At 45.2% G+C, this 15,292-nt stretch overlaps 1 protein-coding gene and 1 long non-coding RNA gene across 2 annotated transcripts in view; one reads left to right on the forward strand and one right to left on the reverse strand.

The window, feature by feature from the left end:
• Positions 1–15,292, reverse strand: part of DOC2B (double C2 domain beta) — a 65,660-nt gene that overhangs the window by 18,765 nt on the left and 31,603 nt on the right. The window contains exons 3-4 of the mRNA XM_042442833.1: positions 13,095–13,169; positions 6,170–6,279 (exon numbers count right to left, since the gene is read on the reverse strand). Of these exons, the coding sequence (XP_042298767.1) occupies positions 6,170–6,279; positions 13,095–13,169 (185 nt within the window). The remainder of the gene's footprint in view (positions 1–6,169; positions 6,280–13,094; positions 13,170–15,292) is intronic.
• Positions 7,107–15,292, forward strand: part of LOC121917125 — a 51,534-nt gene continuing 43,348 nt past the window's right edge. The window contains exons 1-2 of the long non-coding RNA XR_006100962.1: positions 7,107–7,200; positions 9,468–9,697. This is a non-coding gene — a long non-coding RNA (uncharacterized LOC121917125). The remainder of the gene's footprint in view (positions 7,201–9,467; positions 9,698–15,292) is intronic.

Genomic DNA, 15,292 nt, shown 5'->3' on the forward strand with positions numbered 1-15,292 from the left:
TTCAAACAATGAAAGACGGAGAAAGAAGACTGAACTTGCTTTATTTCTCTGTTAGACCCTGTGTGCATGGAGTGGCATGGGTCTGGCTGTTGCACACTCTCTGCTCTGGGTGCAATATACACTAATATCTCTCACATTCCCCAGCAACAACTCCCGTCCTTACAAACCATTGCCAAAATGGAGGTGGGCTAAATAGTCCATAACTTCTGGAAGTTACCAAGCCAGGATGGGACGGTTTATCAGAATCTTGTGAAGCGTGACAGCAACTTTCGATCAAAGTGTAATGTTCTGCAACTTTGCACCTGTTAATTAAGGATGCGCAGAATCATATTTAAAGCAACATCCTTGCATCAAAACCTCACCTGCCTGCCTGGAATTTTCACCTCCTGATAGATTTGCAAACAGCGTGATTGCATATTTTCGCAAGCAGAAGGCACTGACTTGACAAACCCTCCTGCGAAATTCCTCACTTCCTTCCAGCAAGGTAAAATAATTGGTAGTTGGGAGGGTGAGATGGGATGGGATGAGAAAATACATTATTGGGACTGATGTGTGGATGGATTATTCTATCTTGGCTACTCTTGGCCCCAAATGAACCCAAAGGAAGAGGGTCATATCATATCGACAGGTTGCTTCCATCTCAATGGAGCAATGAATCATAGAATCATGGAGTTGGAAGAGACCCCAAGGGCTATCCAGGTAACCCCCTGCCATGCGGGAACTCTCAATCAAAGCACTCCCGACAGATGACCATCCAGCCTCTGTTTAAAGACCTCCAAAGAAGGAAACTACCACTCTCTGAGAGAGTGTCCTCCACTGTTGAACAGCTCTTATTGTCAGGACATTCCTCCTAATGTTGAGGTGGAATCTATCTTCCTGTATCTTGCATCCATCATTCCAGATCTTATTCTCTGGAGCAACAGAAAACAAGCTTGCTCCGTCCTCAGTGTGACATCCTTTCAGATACTTAAACAGGGCCATCATATCACCTCTTAACCTTCTCTTCTCCAGGCTAAACATCCCCAGCTCCCAAAGTCTCTCCTCTTAGGCTTCATGGTTTCCAGACACTTCACCATTTTGGTCACCTTCCTCTGGACATGCTCTTGCTTCTCAACATCCCTTGACTCTGCTCTGGGTTTTATTCCAAAATTTAAAGGAGTTAATTTGGATTTGGGATCAATAACTTGGATATTTCTTTTAAAGTCTGGACTAAAATCCCGAGCGGATTCACCACCCGACTTAATAACCCATGAGGATAGTTAGTAAGCTAATGTGAAGACCATGGAAAGCTAACAAAACCCACTGGGGTATGGAAACAGACGAGAGAGAAACATGGAGTCCTGCCGCCCTCAGAATTTATAGGGATATGGAAACAAGAGTTTGGACCATGGAGAGCTTTCCATGGGCCCCATTGGGATAGGAAAACAGATGAGATTCAGGACCAGGGAGGGTTCCCATAGAACTTATTGGGATAGAGAAACGGAAGACAGTCAGGACAATGGAGAGTTCCCCATGGAACCTAATGGGATGGAGAAATAGATAAGGGTAAGGACTGGAGCTTATTGAGATAGGGAAACATAAGGCAGGCAGGATCATGGAGCTCCCCATTGAACCTACTGGGATAGGGAGACAAGATTATGAGAGGACCATAGAGAGGTCCCCCATAGAACCGATTGATATAGGTTGACAGAACAGAGTCAGGATCATGGAGAGGTCCCCATGGAATAGGGAAACAGAATGGAGTCAAGACCACAGAGAGTTCCCTATGGAACCTACTGGAATGGGGAAACAGATGCAAGTTAGGGCCACGGAGAGCTTCCCATGGAACCTCCTGGGATGGGGAGACGGATTATGAGAGTCAGGGTCATGGAGAGGTCCCCATGGGATGAGGAAACAGAATGGAGTCAGGACAACAGAGAGTTCCCTATGGAACCTACTGAGATAGGGAAACAGATGCAAGTTGGGACCATGGAGAACTCCCCATGGAATCTATTGGGATGGGGAAACAGAAGAGTTAAGACCACAGAGAGCTCCCATAGAACCTACTGGGATAGGGCAACAGATAGGAGCTCCTCATCTCTATCTAGTACAGGTTCGGCGAGACACTTGAGGTCAAACACCAGTTGCCATGCACAGTGATGGAAGGGATCGCTGTGCCATGACCAGCCGCGGAACTATCCATCTTTCCCCCCTTTGATTTAAGAGCCTACCCACATGCGACCTGCTCCTGTGGAACCGAAGCACCATTCCTATTACAGATTTCACCTCGCTCTCCTTGAGTTGATCTTAAACTCCATCCAAGACACATTCCAGATCTTAGGTCTTTTCCTACTAACAACCCCTTCCTCCCTTGCAAAGAACATCTCAGGTTTGTTTGTTTGTTTAAATTATTGGTCTGTTGGCAAGAGCAAGAACACAGCGAAGAAGTTCAGCATGTTTAAGTCACGGCGCATACTTTCCCAGGCTCGGTTGCCATAGCAACAGATCCAAGATCCCCGTTGCCTCCCTTCCCACCCCATGCGGTGGCATGCGGTGAAATGGGGATCAGGGTTCTGCCAGTCTCTGCCTGGCAAAGGGGAACAGAGACTGTCTCCCCCACACCAAGAAGGAAAAAAGGAATATCCATTTAGGAAAACATCTCCATCATTCGAAGGCCAAGTATTGTGAGACATGAAGCAGCAGTCTGGCACAAAGGTGACTATTCAGGAATTCGGCTGAATTCTGTCTTGAATATGAAGGAATCTCTGGAGTTGGATCAATTCTACAAACTGGAATGAAATACTCTCCCATCTGGTGTTGCTGTTGTTGTGTGCCTTCAAGTAATTTCTGACCTTATGGCAACTGCATCATAAGCTGACCATGCCACTCTACACTCCCCGAGACAGATGCTTTGGATTTATTACTGCTATACCCTATTGACCTGGACTGACTGGACCCTGAGAACTGTATATGCCTGGCTGGCAAGTCTGTCTTGTTGGCTTGGCAGACTTTGCTTGGTGCTTTGTCCCTGGCTGGCCTCCAAGATAGGACACAGAGGCCCTAAGAAACCTGCTTAGTGAATTGTGAAGCTGCGTAATAGGACACCAACAAGAGTATCTTGCGGCAAGTTGGCACTCCCTAGTCAATGTCTCAATGCACAATGGGAGCAGTGCTAAGAGACCCTGTTACCGAATTGTGACACAAGAAAGAGTGTCCCAATACACACCGGTCACTTTGCCAGCTCCCCTACACTTTAGCATAACAACTGCCCCTTACTGAATATGGAAGTTACAGAACTGGACATTTCTAATTCCCAGAGATGTAAGCCCTCTTATGAAGAGGCAAGCCTCCCATGTCCATTAGGCACCAAAAGCCACATAAACTGTCATGGGAAGGTGCATGCAGGGCAAGGACCTAATTTTACCCTCTGCTGCTTCAGTTGGAGTCATCTGGATTGACCTAGAACAGTGATGGTGAACCTTTTAGAGGCCAAGTGCCCAAACTGCAACCCAAAACCCACTTATTTATCGCAAAGTGCCATGTCCCTCTGACCTTCTGGTAACAAACTCTGGCAAACTCTGTGTTGGGGTGATAGCACACGTGCCCACAGAGAGGGCTCTGAGTGTCACCTCTGGCACGTGTGCCATAGATTCACCACCACTGACCTAGAAGGATGCCATTTCTGACCAAGCAGAACCTTGACAGTTTCTGCCAAACTCAAAGAGACCTGCGTCACTCCAAAGGTTGTCAGACCTCAGCTCTAACCCCCAACCAGTCGAGTTCAACATCTATTTATTTTGAAACCACACTTTGTCCAAAACCCTTTGGGGTTTGAAATATCAACAGCTGTCCTCCTGAATAGTCATGAGATGGTTGTGGCTTTTTGCAGTCAATTAACGCCACAGAGGTGAGAAATATATTCCAGGTGTTCTGCTTAGATGCAGGTGAAAGCAAGAGGTTATACAGCAGCTCTCCTTTAATTAGCACCCAAATTAAATTTAGAGGAGGCAAGTGAGCGGGTGAGAAAGCTGAGGCAGCAAAAGATATGTATTTTTTAAATGACAAGATCTTAAATTGGGAGGGAACGATGGGGCAGAGCAGCCTGTGGATTATGTCATTCTCCTATTAGTTATTAGTCATGCTGCCAATTCGATAGGTTTCACTATTCACGTTCACAATGATGGGACCATTGCCATGATCACAAATGGTGCCCCCTATTTAAAAGGCAGCAGGTGCTCCAAGAAATTGTGGTCCTTTTTTGCTGACCATCAGAGCATGTGGGATGACATCTCCTTCGAGTGAGGCTGGGACAAGGAATTGCAATGGGGTCCCACTTCTGGTTGACTCAGCCCCACCTGATGGCAGGAGGGGAATGAAGACATCATCCATCATGATGGCCAGCAGAAGGGACCTCTCTTTCTTGGAGGAGATGGTGACCAGTAAAGTATATCTGAGGTTGGAGTTGGGCCAGAAGACACTGCTTAACACTATACTTAACCTAGTAGCCAATGTATAATATCGGCCTTTGTCTTTGGTCAAAGCAGTGCTGGGAACAGCCTTGCCAAAGGACATTGCAGATAGAGCTTGTGGACTCTTTCCTCCATGTGGCCAAGAAAGAAGCAGAGAACGAGACTGTCTTTGAGACTTTCAGCTCATCTGTTCTCTTACCCTGCAGGTCCATGAGATCTGCGAGGAATATCCTGATCGTATCATGAATACCTTCTACATGCTACCAAGCCCTGTTTTCAGTGTGGTGAGTCTCATCCATGTTGATGTTGATGCAGAGGGTCTCATCCTTGTCGATGGTGATGCAGTGGATCTCATCCATGTTGATGTTGGGTGATGACGCAAAGTTTCAATACAGTGGAATAGCCCTACAGTGCCACTCTCTCAGTGCCCCAGTGGAGAGACAACATGGATGAGACCCACTCCATTGAAAACAAGGCTCTGCTATTTGCCAAATCTAGGCCAGGACCTTTTCCTAACCCCCTTCTCTGCTGTTCCCCACATCCCTCTGCTTGAACCTTCCTTTCAAAATCGGAGATGCTTCCTTGATTGGAAGCAAGTAAGTGATTAAAACAAAATAAAATAAGAGAAACTAGTTAGCTGTGGGAAGGAACAGGGTTTTAACGCCAGTCTTTCTGTTGCCAGTTGTCACACGGACGCAGAGGGACGCATGGAGCCTGCAGCTGATGGATTGCGAACCTTTAAAGGCAATGAAGTGCTCGTGAGATACCTCCTCTGGAGCTCTTCCCCATCCGAGGGGCTTATAAATCAAGCCACCGTTGCAGGAGGGATTGCTGATTGATGCCGAGGCTGGAAGCGCACACACGCAAATAATGGCCCTTGATAAATAAAAACACTTTCTTTCAGCTCTGCGGCTGAGAAACGAGGCCTTAATGGCTGTATCAAAGATCCAAATGACATCCGAAGGAGGAGGAGGAAGAGTCAGAGATGCCCAGAACGGAAAGCACAAAGAGGGACAAGGTCAGTGGCTTAGAGTGGCAAAGAAACCCAGGGTATAAGGGCTGAGCAAGATATTTTTTCCCCTTGTCACTATCTCATGGTTCAGAATTTGTTTAAAAAAATAAAAATTAGGCCTGAATCCTAACTGGACTACAGAAAACCCACTGAATCAATAGGTTTGGTTGGTTGGTTGGTTGATGTCCCCCCTTCTCATCCCACCCCATGGATCTCATCTCCAAGATATCTCATTATGTATAGTCAGCCCTCCATATCCACAGGTTCAATATATAAATTCCAAAAGCAAACCTTGATTTTGCCATTTTATATAAGGACACCATTTTACTATGCCATTGTGTTTAATGGGACTTGTGCACCCACAGATTTTGGTTTCCGTGGAAGGTCCTAGAACCAAACCCCAGCGGATACCGAAGGTCCACTGTATATTCCAAGGTCCAAAGAATCCAAAATCCAAACACTTCTGGTTCTAAGCATTTTGGGTAAGAGAGGCTCAGTCTGTAGCTATATTCCTATCAGTGTTATTTTTAGGGGTGGTTATCTCCCTAATGTCACAATTTGCAAAATGGCCAGTCCTTCTCCAATTATGCCATCCTTTGAAAGGCTCCAGAAATCCAGTTTAAAGGAAATTCGAACAGGTTAACATCCGGAAGGACCCAAAGGAGATTGGGAAGGGAAACCCCCTTCACCCACTCCAGCGCTTGCTCACCTGAGTGTTTTCCGGATCATGTCCTCATCCGTGATCCCGTAGTATGTGAGGGTTTCATTCCAAGTAGGATTCAGTGTGTTCCTCAAGGTTTTAGTCCTCAGTTTATTCGCCTGGAAGTGAGAAATTAAGAGGAGATGACACAGTTGAGTTTGGTAGTCCCATATACTAACTGGTAGTCCCACTTAGTATATACTCATTGAATCAATCAGTGTTGATCTGATGTGTAGATAAATCCAACTAATTCACTGGGTTTACTTTAATTTGGGACTAACAATAGACCTTCAGCATCTTGAGCATTAAGGGACTTTGTAGCACCTTGAGGATTAATGGAAAGTGAGATGTTGGTATCATGAGCTTTTGTTGATGCTGCTCCTTACATCTGAGGAAGTAGGCTCAAGTCTACAAAATCTCATGCTACCAACTCCTCTCTTTCAGTTAGTCTCAAAGGTGCTACAAGATCCCTTGGCATTCTGGCAGTTACAGTCCAAGAAAGTAACCTTTCCAAGCTGTTGGAAGGCCAAATGCCAAATGAACCAGTGACTACTTTCATGGCCACCCATCCATAGTTTGTTTCTCACCCATCACGCTTTTGGGACAGTGAGATTTTTCTCATTTTTGGCATCCGCGAATAGTGTATACCCATTGACTCAGTTGTTGAATGTTGAGTCACCATATAGACAGCTCTGTCTACTTTAGTGGGGAATTGAGAATAGGATTCACGGCTTGGACTTTAGTTACCAGAATCCCTTAGCCAGTATGACAAGTAACTTTTTCAAGCTTACTTGAAAAAGCTGGAAGACTATAAGGGTGATGTTGACCATTTTGTATGGCCAAGACCACTCACTGATACAATAATGAAAATAACATTAATATTGCAACCAAAGAATAATGATGCAGACTAGCAATCTCTGTTGCTGCTGTTGTTGTTTTCAACTTTATTTATATTTCCCTAGTAAAAACCAGGATTCCAGGCAGATTACAAATTAAAGCACAACACAGTTTAAACCTGCAAAAGATCAACATGAAAATGGGTAAGTCACATTCTCTTAATCTCAGAGGAAAGCAGTGGTAATCTCCCTTTTAACAATGTACCACAATTTCTCCGATCATAGCTTGGACACCTAAAGTCATGCATTGACATACTGCTGAAACATCTATTGCTGTTGTTCACTTGGGCTAGTGAGGACCTGGAGAGAAGGAAGACTTTCTCACACCTCAGGATTACATCCGTTTGTTGCCAACCAGAACATTTGGACCAAGGAAACATTTGTCATCAGGAGGAATAAGCATAGGAATAAATGCTGAAGTGTAGACTGGGTTCATGAGAATTGCCATAGCTGGTCGCATCAAAGAAGAACCCAAAAACACAGATCCATACTGACAAAACAGTCCTATCAGTTGTGCCTCCAGAGCAGGTCTTTTGCAAAGCTAATGGATCCTTACAGTACCATTCCAGACCCCACTGCCACTCCCTTCCACAATATATAGCTCATGGCAATATATTTCTCCCAATTCATCCTTCTCTCTTCCTTACAGGGTTGCAAATTTTAATCTGAAACCTTGGAAGTCTGGTATGGTAGATAATGCCACAGTTCCTGATAACCACAAAATCCCTGGGGCTGCTTAACCCTGTGATCCCTGGATCCACTGAGATCCAGGGAGTGCATCCCGTTTCACCAGTCGGCTGAAAGAGGCTGGGATCCCAAAGGATGCTCCTTCTGGTCCCTTGGGTTTGTTGCTTAGCAACGGGAGACAGGAAGGAATCTCCCAGTGGCCATTGCTTCAGAGAGCTCAGAGAAAGCCCAGGAGATGCTCATTTTGCATGGTCTTAAACCGGATTAGAATTAGCCCCCCATTTCTGGTGGTTGGGGAGACTGTCTCTCATTGAACATACAGGGACTTGGAACAAAGAAAAAAGACACTGTTTTGGGCAGCTGTGGAATAATCCCCCCACTTTTAAAGTATACCTTGAGAAATATCTCCCTCTGCACCTTGCCAAAAACACCCCCATAAGCAGAGGATCTGGGTTCAAATTCTTTTTGCCACCTGATGAAAATGTCCCTGTTTCCTGACACCTCCCTAGATGATAGTGAAGCCAAATTTCCAGGGGGAAATATAAGAGTCATGATGCACTTCCACTGAATTCTGTTGCTTCTCTCCAAAATTTGGGACTCCCCCTTTGAATGATCTCCCAAAAACCTGGTCCCAAAGTTTGGGAAACCTTTCGATGTAGGTTTTTGGGGATCACAAGGAGCTTTATTGGGAAGAGGGAGGGGAAAAATCTTCCAATACCACTAGTGTTGGATGTAGAAGTGCACTGTCTGGATCACAGCCACGGAAGCCGATTCAAGGAGATTAATATGGATGTGTGTGGGAGAGGCGACTGCCGGTGATACAGTACCTGCGCTTTCTTGGCTGTAATTACTTTTTTGTTTGTTTGCTTTAATTACCTTCTCGGCATATGCTATTAAATCACAGTTTTTATGTGTCTGCTATAAGTGTTTTATGGAGAGATGCTTCCGGTTTGCCGTGTTGCAAATTCTGACCGCAACCAGGGGCAGACAGTTGCTAAAAGAAGATGGAGATGGTACAATCCTCCAGATGGTGTTGGACTGCAACTCCCAGCACTCCTCACCATGGGCTTTGCTATCTAGAGCTCATGGAAGTTGCAGTACAACCACTCCTTGCTTCTCCTATGCAGAAGGAAGGAAGGAGACACCCATCAGGTTCACCTTAGGATCACTATGTTGGACTTGAAGGCACACAACAACAACAAACTACAGTGGGCCCTTCACTTTTGCTGGGGTTAGGGGCACAGGACCCCCGCGAAAGTGGGAAAACCACAAATAAGAAAAATACTATTCCTCTAGGAATCTCTAAGTCCTTCACTGCAACTCTGTGGTCAACATCTGGTGGACGTTGACCACAGAATTATGCTGGAGGATCTAGAAATGCCTAGAGGAGTGTTTTCCTCCAGTAGGTCCTCCAGCATAATTCTGTGGTCAACGTCCAGCAGATGTTGACCACAGAGTTGCAGTGTCCAGCAGCAGAGCTATTTTGGAGGACCTAGAGAGGACATGTTAATCAAATCTGCAAAGAATCATAGAATCATGGAGTTGGAAGAGAGCAAATCATGTGGAAGGCTGACTGTATTGATTTAATAATTTTAACAACCAAGAAGTCTTTTTTTGGCACTAAGAAGAACCCAAAGGTGGATACGGCCATCAATTTCAACACAAGGTTGGGCGTTCTCCTTCTTTCTCTCCTCCTCACCTCATCTGTCTTCTTTCCACCTTAGGTCAGATCGATCACAACTGGATTCACTTAATCCGGATCTTTCCACAACGAGGCAGACCAAGTCCCATCAAGGGAAAAGATGGATAGGTCCATGTGGCAAGAAGAAAAGGCCCACGAGCTTCAGGGAGGGCTTTTCCATTAATTTGCCACATCAGGGAAGACAGCCTGATGGACTTCCAATTTCCGCCGTAATTGGATGTAAAGCGAGGACTTCTCGGGCCACTTCTCAAGGTAACAAGCTCTGATGGAATCGATACATAAGAACTCGTCCGCTGAACGTTTTGGGCAGCTCAGTACATTTGTCATTTTTCCTTCGCAAGGACTACATTAGGTAAAACAGGGGTGGTTAACATGACACACTAATCACAGAAGCTATCAAACATGCCACTCTTGTTATATAGAGAGGGAGCAGCATCCCAAAGTTGTTACCGGTGTTTTATTGAAGCCGACAGTAGAACTGTAAGTCTAGTGTGGTAGTCTGAGTAGTAGCTTGGTGAGATAGTTTTGAGTGTTGGATTAGGACTCTTGGGAGTAAAAGGTTCAAATCCCTGCTCAGCCGTAAAAACCCATTGGGTCACCTTGGGCAAGTCACATTTATCTCAGCATCAGAGGAAGACATAAACAAACCTCCTCTGAGTAAATGTGTCCTAGAAAACCTCATGATAGGGTCACCTTAAGAAACTACTTGAAGGCACATAACAACAACAACACAATAGAAATGGTCTCATTCTTTCATTTAGCTCAGCAATTCCCAAACTTTGGTCTTCCAGATGTTTTGGACTTCGGCTCCGAATGTTAAATTGTCTGCATCAGGGACTTATTGGTGGTGGCAAATCACCTCATTTTAAGTTTTAGATGGCAAATGCTATAATCTGAAGAAATAATGGGGGGACGTAAAGCAAGAATGAGGAACCAGTCACAGCTGACCATGGTCCAGTCACCATCTCTCAACCTACTCTACCTGACAGGGTTGTTGTGAGGCTTCATGGGGGCCTGTGGAAAAGGTCCGGAAAGCAAAGCTTGGGCAACAAGAACAACCACAATTTCTAAATCCCTCTTTTTAAAAAATTGTGATTTTTTTTTTGTTTTGTTTACTGCATGCGTATTTGGTTTATTGATCTGTCTTCCAAAGCATATGTCTCCCTGAGTTGTACTGTCAAAACTAAGATTTAAAAAACAACAACAGCCATCCAGCACTCTCACGAACCAACCACAGGTTATAAATAAGCATCTATGGATTTTACTGGATTTTCCTATTTCCAAGCTTCAGAAAATGTGACTGTGAAGTCATGCAAGATGATGCGACTGACAGAAGCTCACGACAAAGGATGAACATGGAAGGGGAAGCTTTTGGTGATGGTCGGTGGTTTCCTTGTCAGTAGGGCAAGGAATCTGTTTTGCCTTTGAGTCCAAGCCAAATTTGGGGCATATTTGGGCCCCAAATTCCTCCCATTACCTGTGCTTTCTCTGCTGTGACAATGGCGTCTGTCTTCCCATGCAACCCCCTTTCATTGTCCAGTGCCTCTACTAAAGTCACAATGAGACACGCAGCCATGTTATTGACCCCACAACTGGCACCCACAGCACTGGCAGCTCACAGGGACCACATGGGAAGGCAGCCACCCATCGCCACTGCAGAGAGAGCTGGAAACCTGGAGTAAGGTTTTAAAATGTGGGTTACGAGGAGGAAATGCTGAATCGGATGTGGTCATTGTGAAGGCAGTCTACACCTGATTCAGGATTTGGTCCTTTGTCACGTAAATAGGATGCAGCAAGCCCAGAAGAAATTTGAAGTAAATAACCCATTTAGACAAGGCCCTAGTCACTCTTTATATACAGTGGCTGAAATGCAACATGGTAAAACATAGAATTCTACATCCTGAACCTTACTAAGATTGTTGTTGTTGTTGTTAACCGCCCTTGAATCAATCCTGACCCATGGCGACCACTGAGACATCTCCAAGACTCCCTGTCCTTCCCAGCTTTGCTCAGGTCCTGCCAACTCATACCTGTGACCTCCTTAACAGAATCCATTCATCTAGCAGTTTGTCTTCCTCTCTTTGCTTCCTTTCCAAGCATTATGTTTTTTCCCCAATAAGTTGTGCCTTCTCATGATGTGTCTGAAGTACAACAGCCTCAGTTTTGTCATCTTGGCTTCCAGGGAGATTTCTGGCTTTATCCGTTCTAGGATCCATTGGTTTGTCTTGATGGCCATCAGTGGTACCCTCAGCACTCTTCTCCAGCACCACATCTGGAATACATTGATTTTCTTATCTTCTTTCTTAACCATCCAGCTCTGACATCCATACGACGGGTTCTCCGTCACCAATCTCAGGACTCACCATTGCACATCAACACCATTCTGTTTCTGGTGGAGAGCTGCTATAAGCGAGAGACGCTTGGGGTTTGCCATGTTGCAAATTCTGACCGCAACCAGGGGCAGACAGTTGCTAAAAGTAGATGGAGATGGTGCAACCCTCCAGATGTGTGTGTGTCAGAAAACACCTGGCTATGGACAAGTGAGGACATCTGCTGAGATCCACTGGAGTCCTTCAAAGGTCTCCGTGGATGATGCCATCACTGTGTGTGGTTCCAGGGACATAGCCAGATGCTTCTCCTATACCATTTGCTCTCCCATGGAATGGCCAGGAAGGAGGGATTGCAGTGCAAAGAAGCATCTCAGGGAGCAGTGCAAAGAAGCATCTACATCCACAAGACTAAGGTGGACTTGTGCTGGCATATGTCTTTTAACAGGATGCCAGACATAGGGTGGAAGATCTTTCTATAGATGGGGTGGACAGGCCATTCCACCAAACTGTGCACTTGGATCCAAATTATATATATATAAGAAACCACGGCTCTCTTCTCCCATTCCACTTCTCTCCAGAAGTGCTATTTATAGTTTCTTCATCTCTTTCCATGCTTCCCTTCCGTCTCGACCTTGAAGTGCACTTCCAATAAAGGTAATTCCACAATCATTTCTCAATTAGACCAGGACCGGCACTCGGGGCCAAACAGCGGGGCAACGTGACCTGAAAATCCACCACCCTAAAGATCAAGTTAGCTGGGGATGAGCATAAAAGCTCTCATTCTACAGATATATTTTCCCCTTTCCCACCTACTCCAAAGCAAAACTGATAGACCCCCCCCCCCCCAGTTCCTAAACTTGTGAGCTCCAGCTCCGATTTCCCGAGCAGAAAGAATGTGTCTTTGGCTCCGTCCGCACTGCAGAAATAATGCAGTTTCACACTGCTTTCCATGGCTTGGTGCTATAAAAAGCTAGAATTTGCAGTTGGCTGCGGCCCCAGAGTTGTATCTCCCAAAGCTACAAATCCTAGATTTCCGTAGCATGGAAAGTGGTGCCAAACTGCATTCTTTCTGCAGTGCAGATGCAGCTTTTACCCACAACAGGTTTTTGCATTACAGCATCTTTTTCTCCTGCAAAAGCGTAATCTGGCCTTGCCTTTGGGCCGCCTAGGGTGCCCAGATTAGCAGGCGTTGGGGCAGACAACAGCTGGCTGCATCTGCAATAGGTTAATAAGAGAAAGGAGCTTAAAGGCTTGCGAGGGAAACCACGCTTTTGGTTGATGCCTAACAAATGTCGGAAAAGGGGGAAAGAGTTACACACCTTACTGGCACCAGGAAGCAAATGCAGTTTCACGTATGGGTCCGACAGTCCGTTGTGATCCATCGGCTTCAGGCCCTAGAGGGAGGAAAAAGGAGAATATATCACATTATATGGGGGAAATTCCTGCAATTACCAGGCAACCCTCCCCTACTCCAACCTCTTTGTTATTCAGAACTCGCAGTGTCTCTGGATGATTTATTCCAGGCGAAACCAATTTATCCATTCCTGTTTACACAGCGTGCCCGTGTCTGTCTAATGATTATGCCACTTTTTCGCCCCTCCGAGAACGGGCTGATATTGTACCAAGGGGAACCGATGCTTTGTAATACTGAAGGGCATATCCAGGGGGGAAATGGGGGAAGAGCCGGGAAAGACACATGTAACTCCTAATGCAAAGACTCCCCAACAAAAAACCCAAAACTACTTCTGATATGGCAGCAGTGATAGTATTTAGAAGTAGAGTGGAAGAAGAAGACCATGAGTGACAGGCAAATCAATCAATTTTGGTTTCCTTCCTTCCTTCCCTCCTTCCTTCCTTTTTCAAATCCTGACCTCATTCCCACTTACAGATAAATCGGTGTGCGATCCGAATCTATGGACCAATTTGACAGCGGAGCGTGGTTCTCACTACATTTGACCCAATCGTATTTTTCCCCTCTAAAATAATCCACTTATGTTTCACATTCACACATGAATCGATTCAAGATGGACCCACTCCAGCCGGCCGAAGGGCAAATTTAAATCGATTCCGATCTGCATCTGGTTCACACTTGCGCGGAATCGGTTTATCAAAAAAGACGCGGGATAAAATCAGCGTCAAAAAGGTGTGTTAAATGGATATGGTGCGTGGCCCTCGTCTCAGAATCGCTTCAGCGATTCGATTTAAATGGGAACCAGGACCGTTTGAACCAGTTCAAACTGAATTGCAATCCAGTGTAAAAGGTAGTGGGAATGGGACCCGCATCTCCATGTACAGTTTCCCCCAAATACATACATTTGCATGGATTTTTGACTAGAGAAAACAGCTGAGAAATTTGGAGACTTGAGAGCTTTGAAGGATATTCAAACTTTTGGGTTGCGTACTGCAGGATTTGGGGTTTGCAGCGACCAATTTTCTGCCCCGGGACACTTTGAGATTTATGAAGATTGTCAAAAATGGTTGAGGGAAAAGAATTAAAACAACAGAATAGACTGGAAGGATTAGAGCCAGGCTGGGAGGAAAAGCAGCAGCCACCCTGAGCTCATTACGGTAAAGATGGATTAAAAATATAATGAATATTAAATAAACACTGTTTAAGAAAGGCAGGTAGGCGCTGAATGGCGTCTCCAAAAGCAGACGGCAGCCAATGCTTTCAGGAAGGATTCCCCATTATAAAATCCCTTATAAGCTATGCGCAAGGTTATCCGTTTGCCCTCTGTTAATTCCTCCTGGGCCTTGCAAGAAAGAAAAGCAGATATAATAGGACGGAAGGTGGGCTCCAGCAGAATGTGGAAAGAAATAGAGTCATTAAAAAAGAGAAGTGGCAATATTCTCATACCTGAAGGTAGGATATGATGGGAAACTAGGCATATAGGAACATAGGGTGCCTGTACATTGTAAAAATAATGCACTTATGGTTGCAATGGTCCCTCCACGTTCGTTGGGGTTACAAGTGAAGGACCCCATGTGAGTGTTAAAACCTGAAATAATAAAAACACTATTCTTTTTTAACCTAAGAACACCTCTCTAGGAATCTCCAGGTCCTCTGGTGCAACTCTATGGTCAACATCTGCCACAAGTCGATTGTAGAATCATGCTGGAGGGCCTACAAATGCCTAGAGAAGTAGTTTTTTGTGGGTTTTTCGGGCCACGTGGCCATGTTCTAGAAGAGTTTGTTGCTGACGTTTCGCCTGCATCTGTGGCTGGCATCTATGCAATATTATACATGGCTATTTCTCTGAAGATGCCAGCCACAGATGCGGGCGAAGCGTCAGAAACAAACTCTTCTAGAACATGGCCACAGAGCCTGAAAAGCCCTCAAAAAACTATGGATGTTGGCCATAAAGGCCTTCGACTTCATGCCTAAAGAAGTGTTTTCTCTAAGAATGTATAGGTTCTCCAGCGCAACTCTATGGTCAACATCTGACAGAGTTGTGCTGGAGGACCTAGAAATTCTTAGAGAACATATTAATCAAAAGCGCAAATAAGCAAAGCCGCA

This window comes from Sceloporus undulatus, chromosome 11, assembly GCF_019175285.1.
Source record: "Sceloporus undulatus isolate JIND9_A2432 ecotype Alabama chromosome 11, SceUnd_v1.1, whole genome shotgun sequence".
NCBI lineage: Eukaryota > Metazoa > Chordata > Lepidosauria > Squamata > Phrynosomatidae > Sceloporus > Sceloporus undulatus.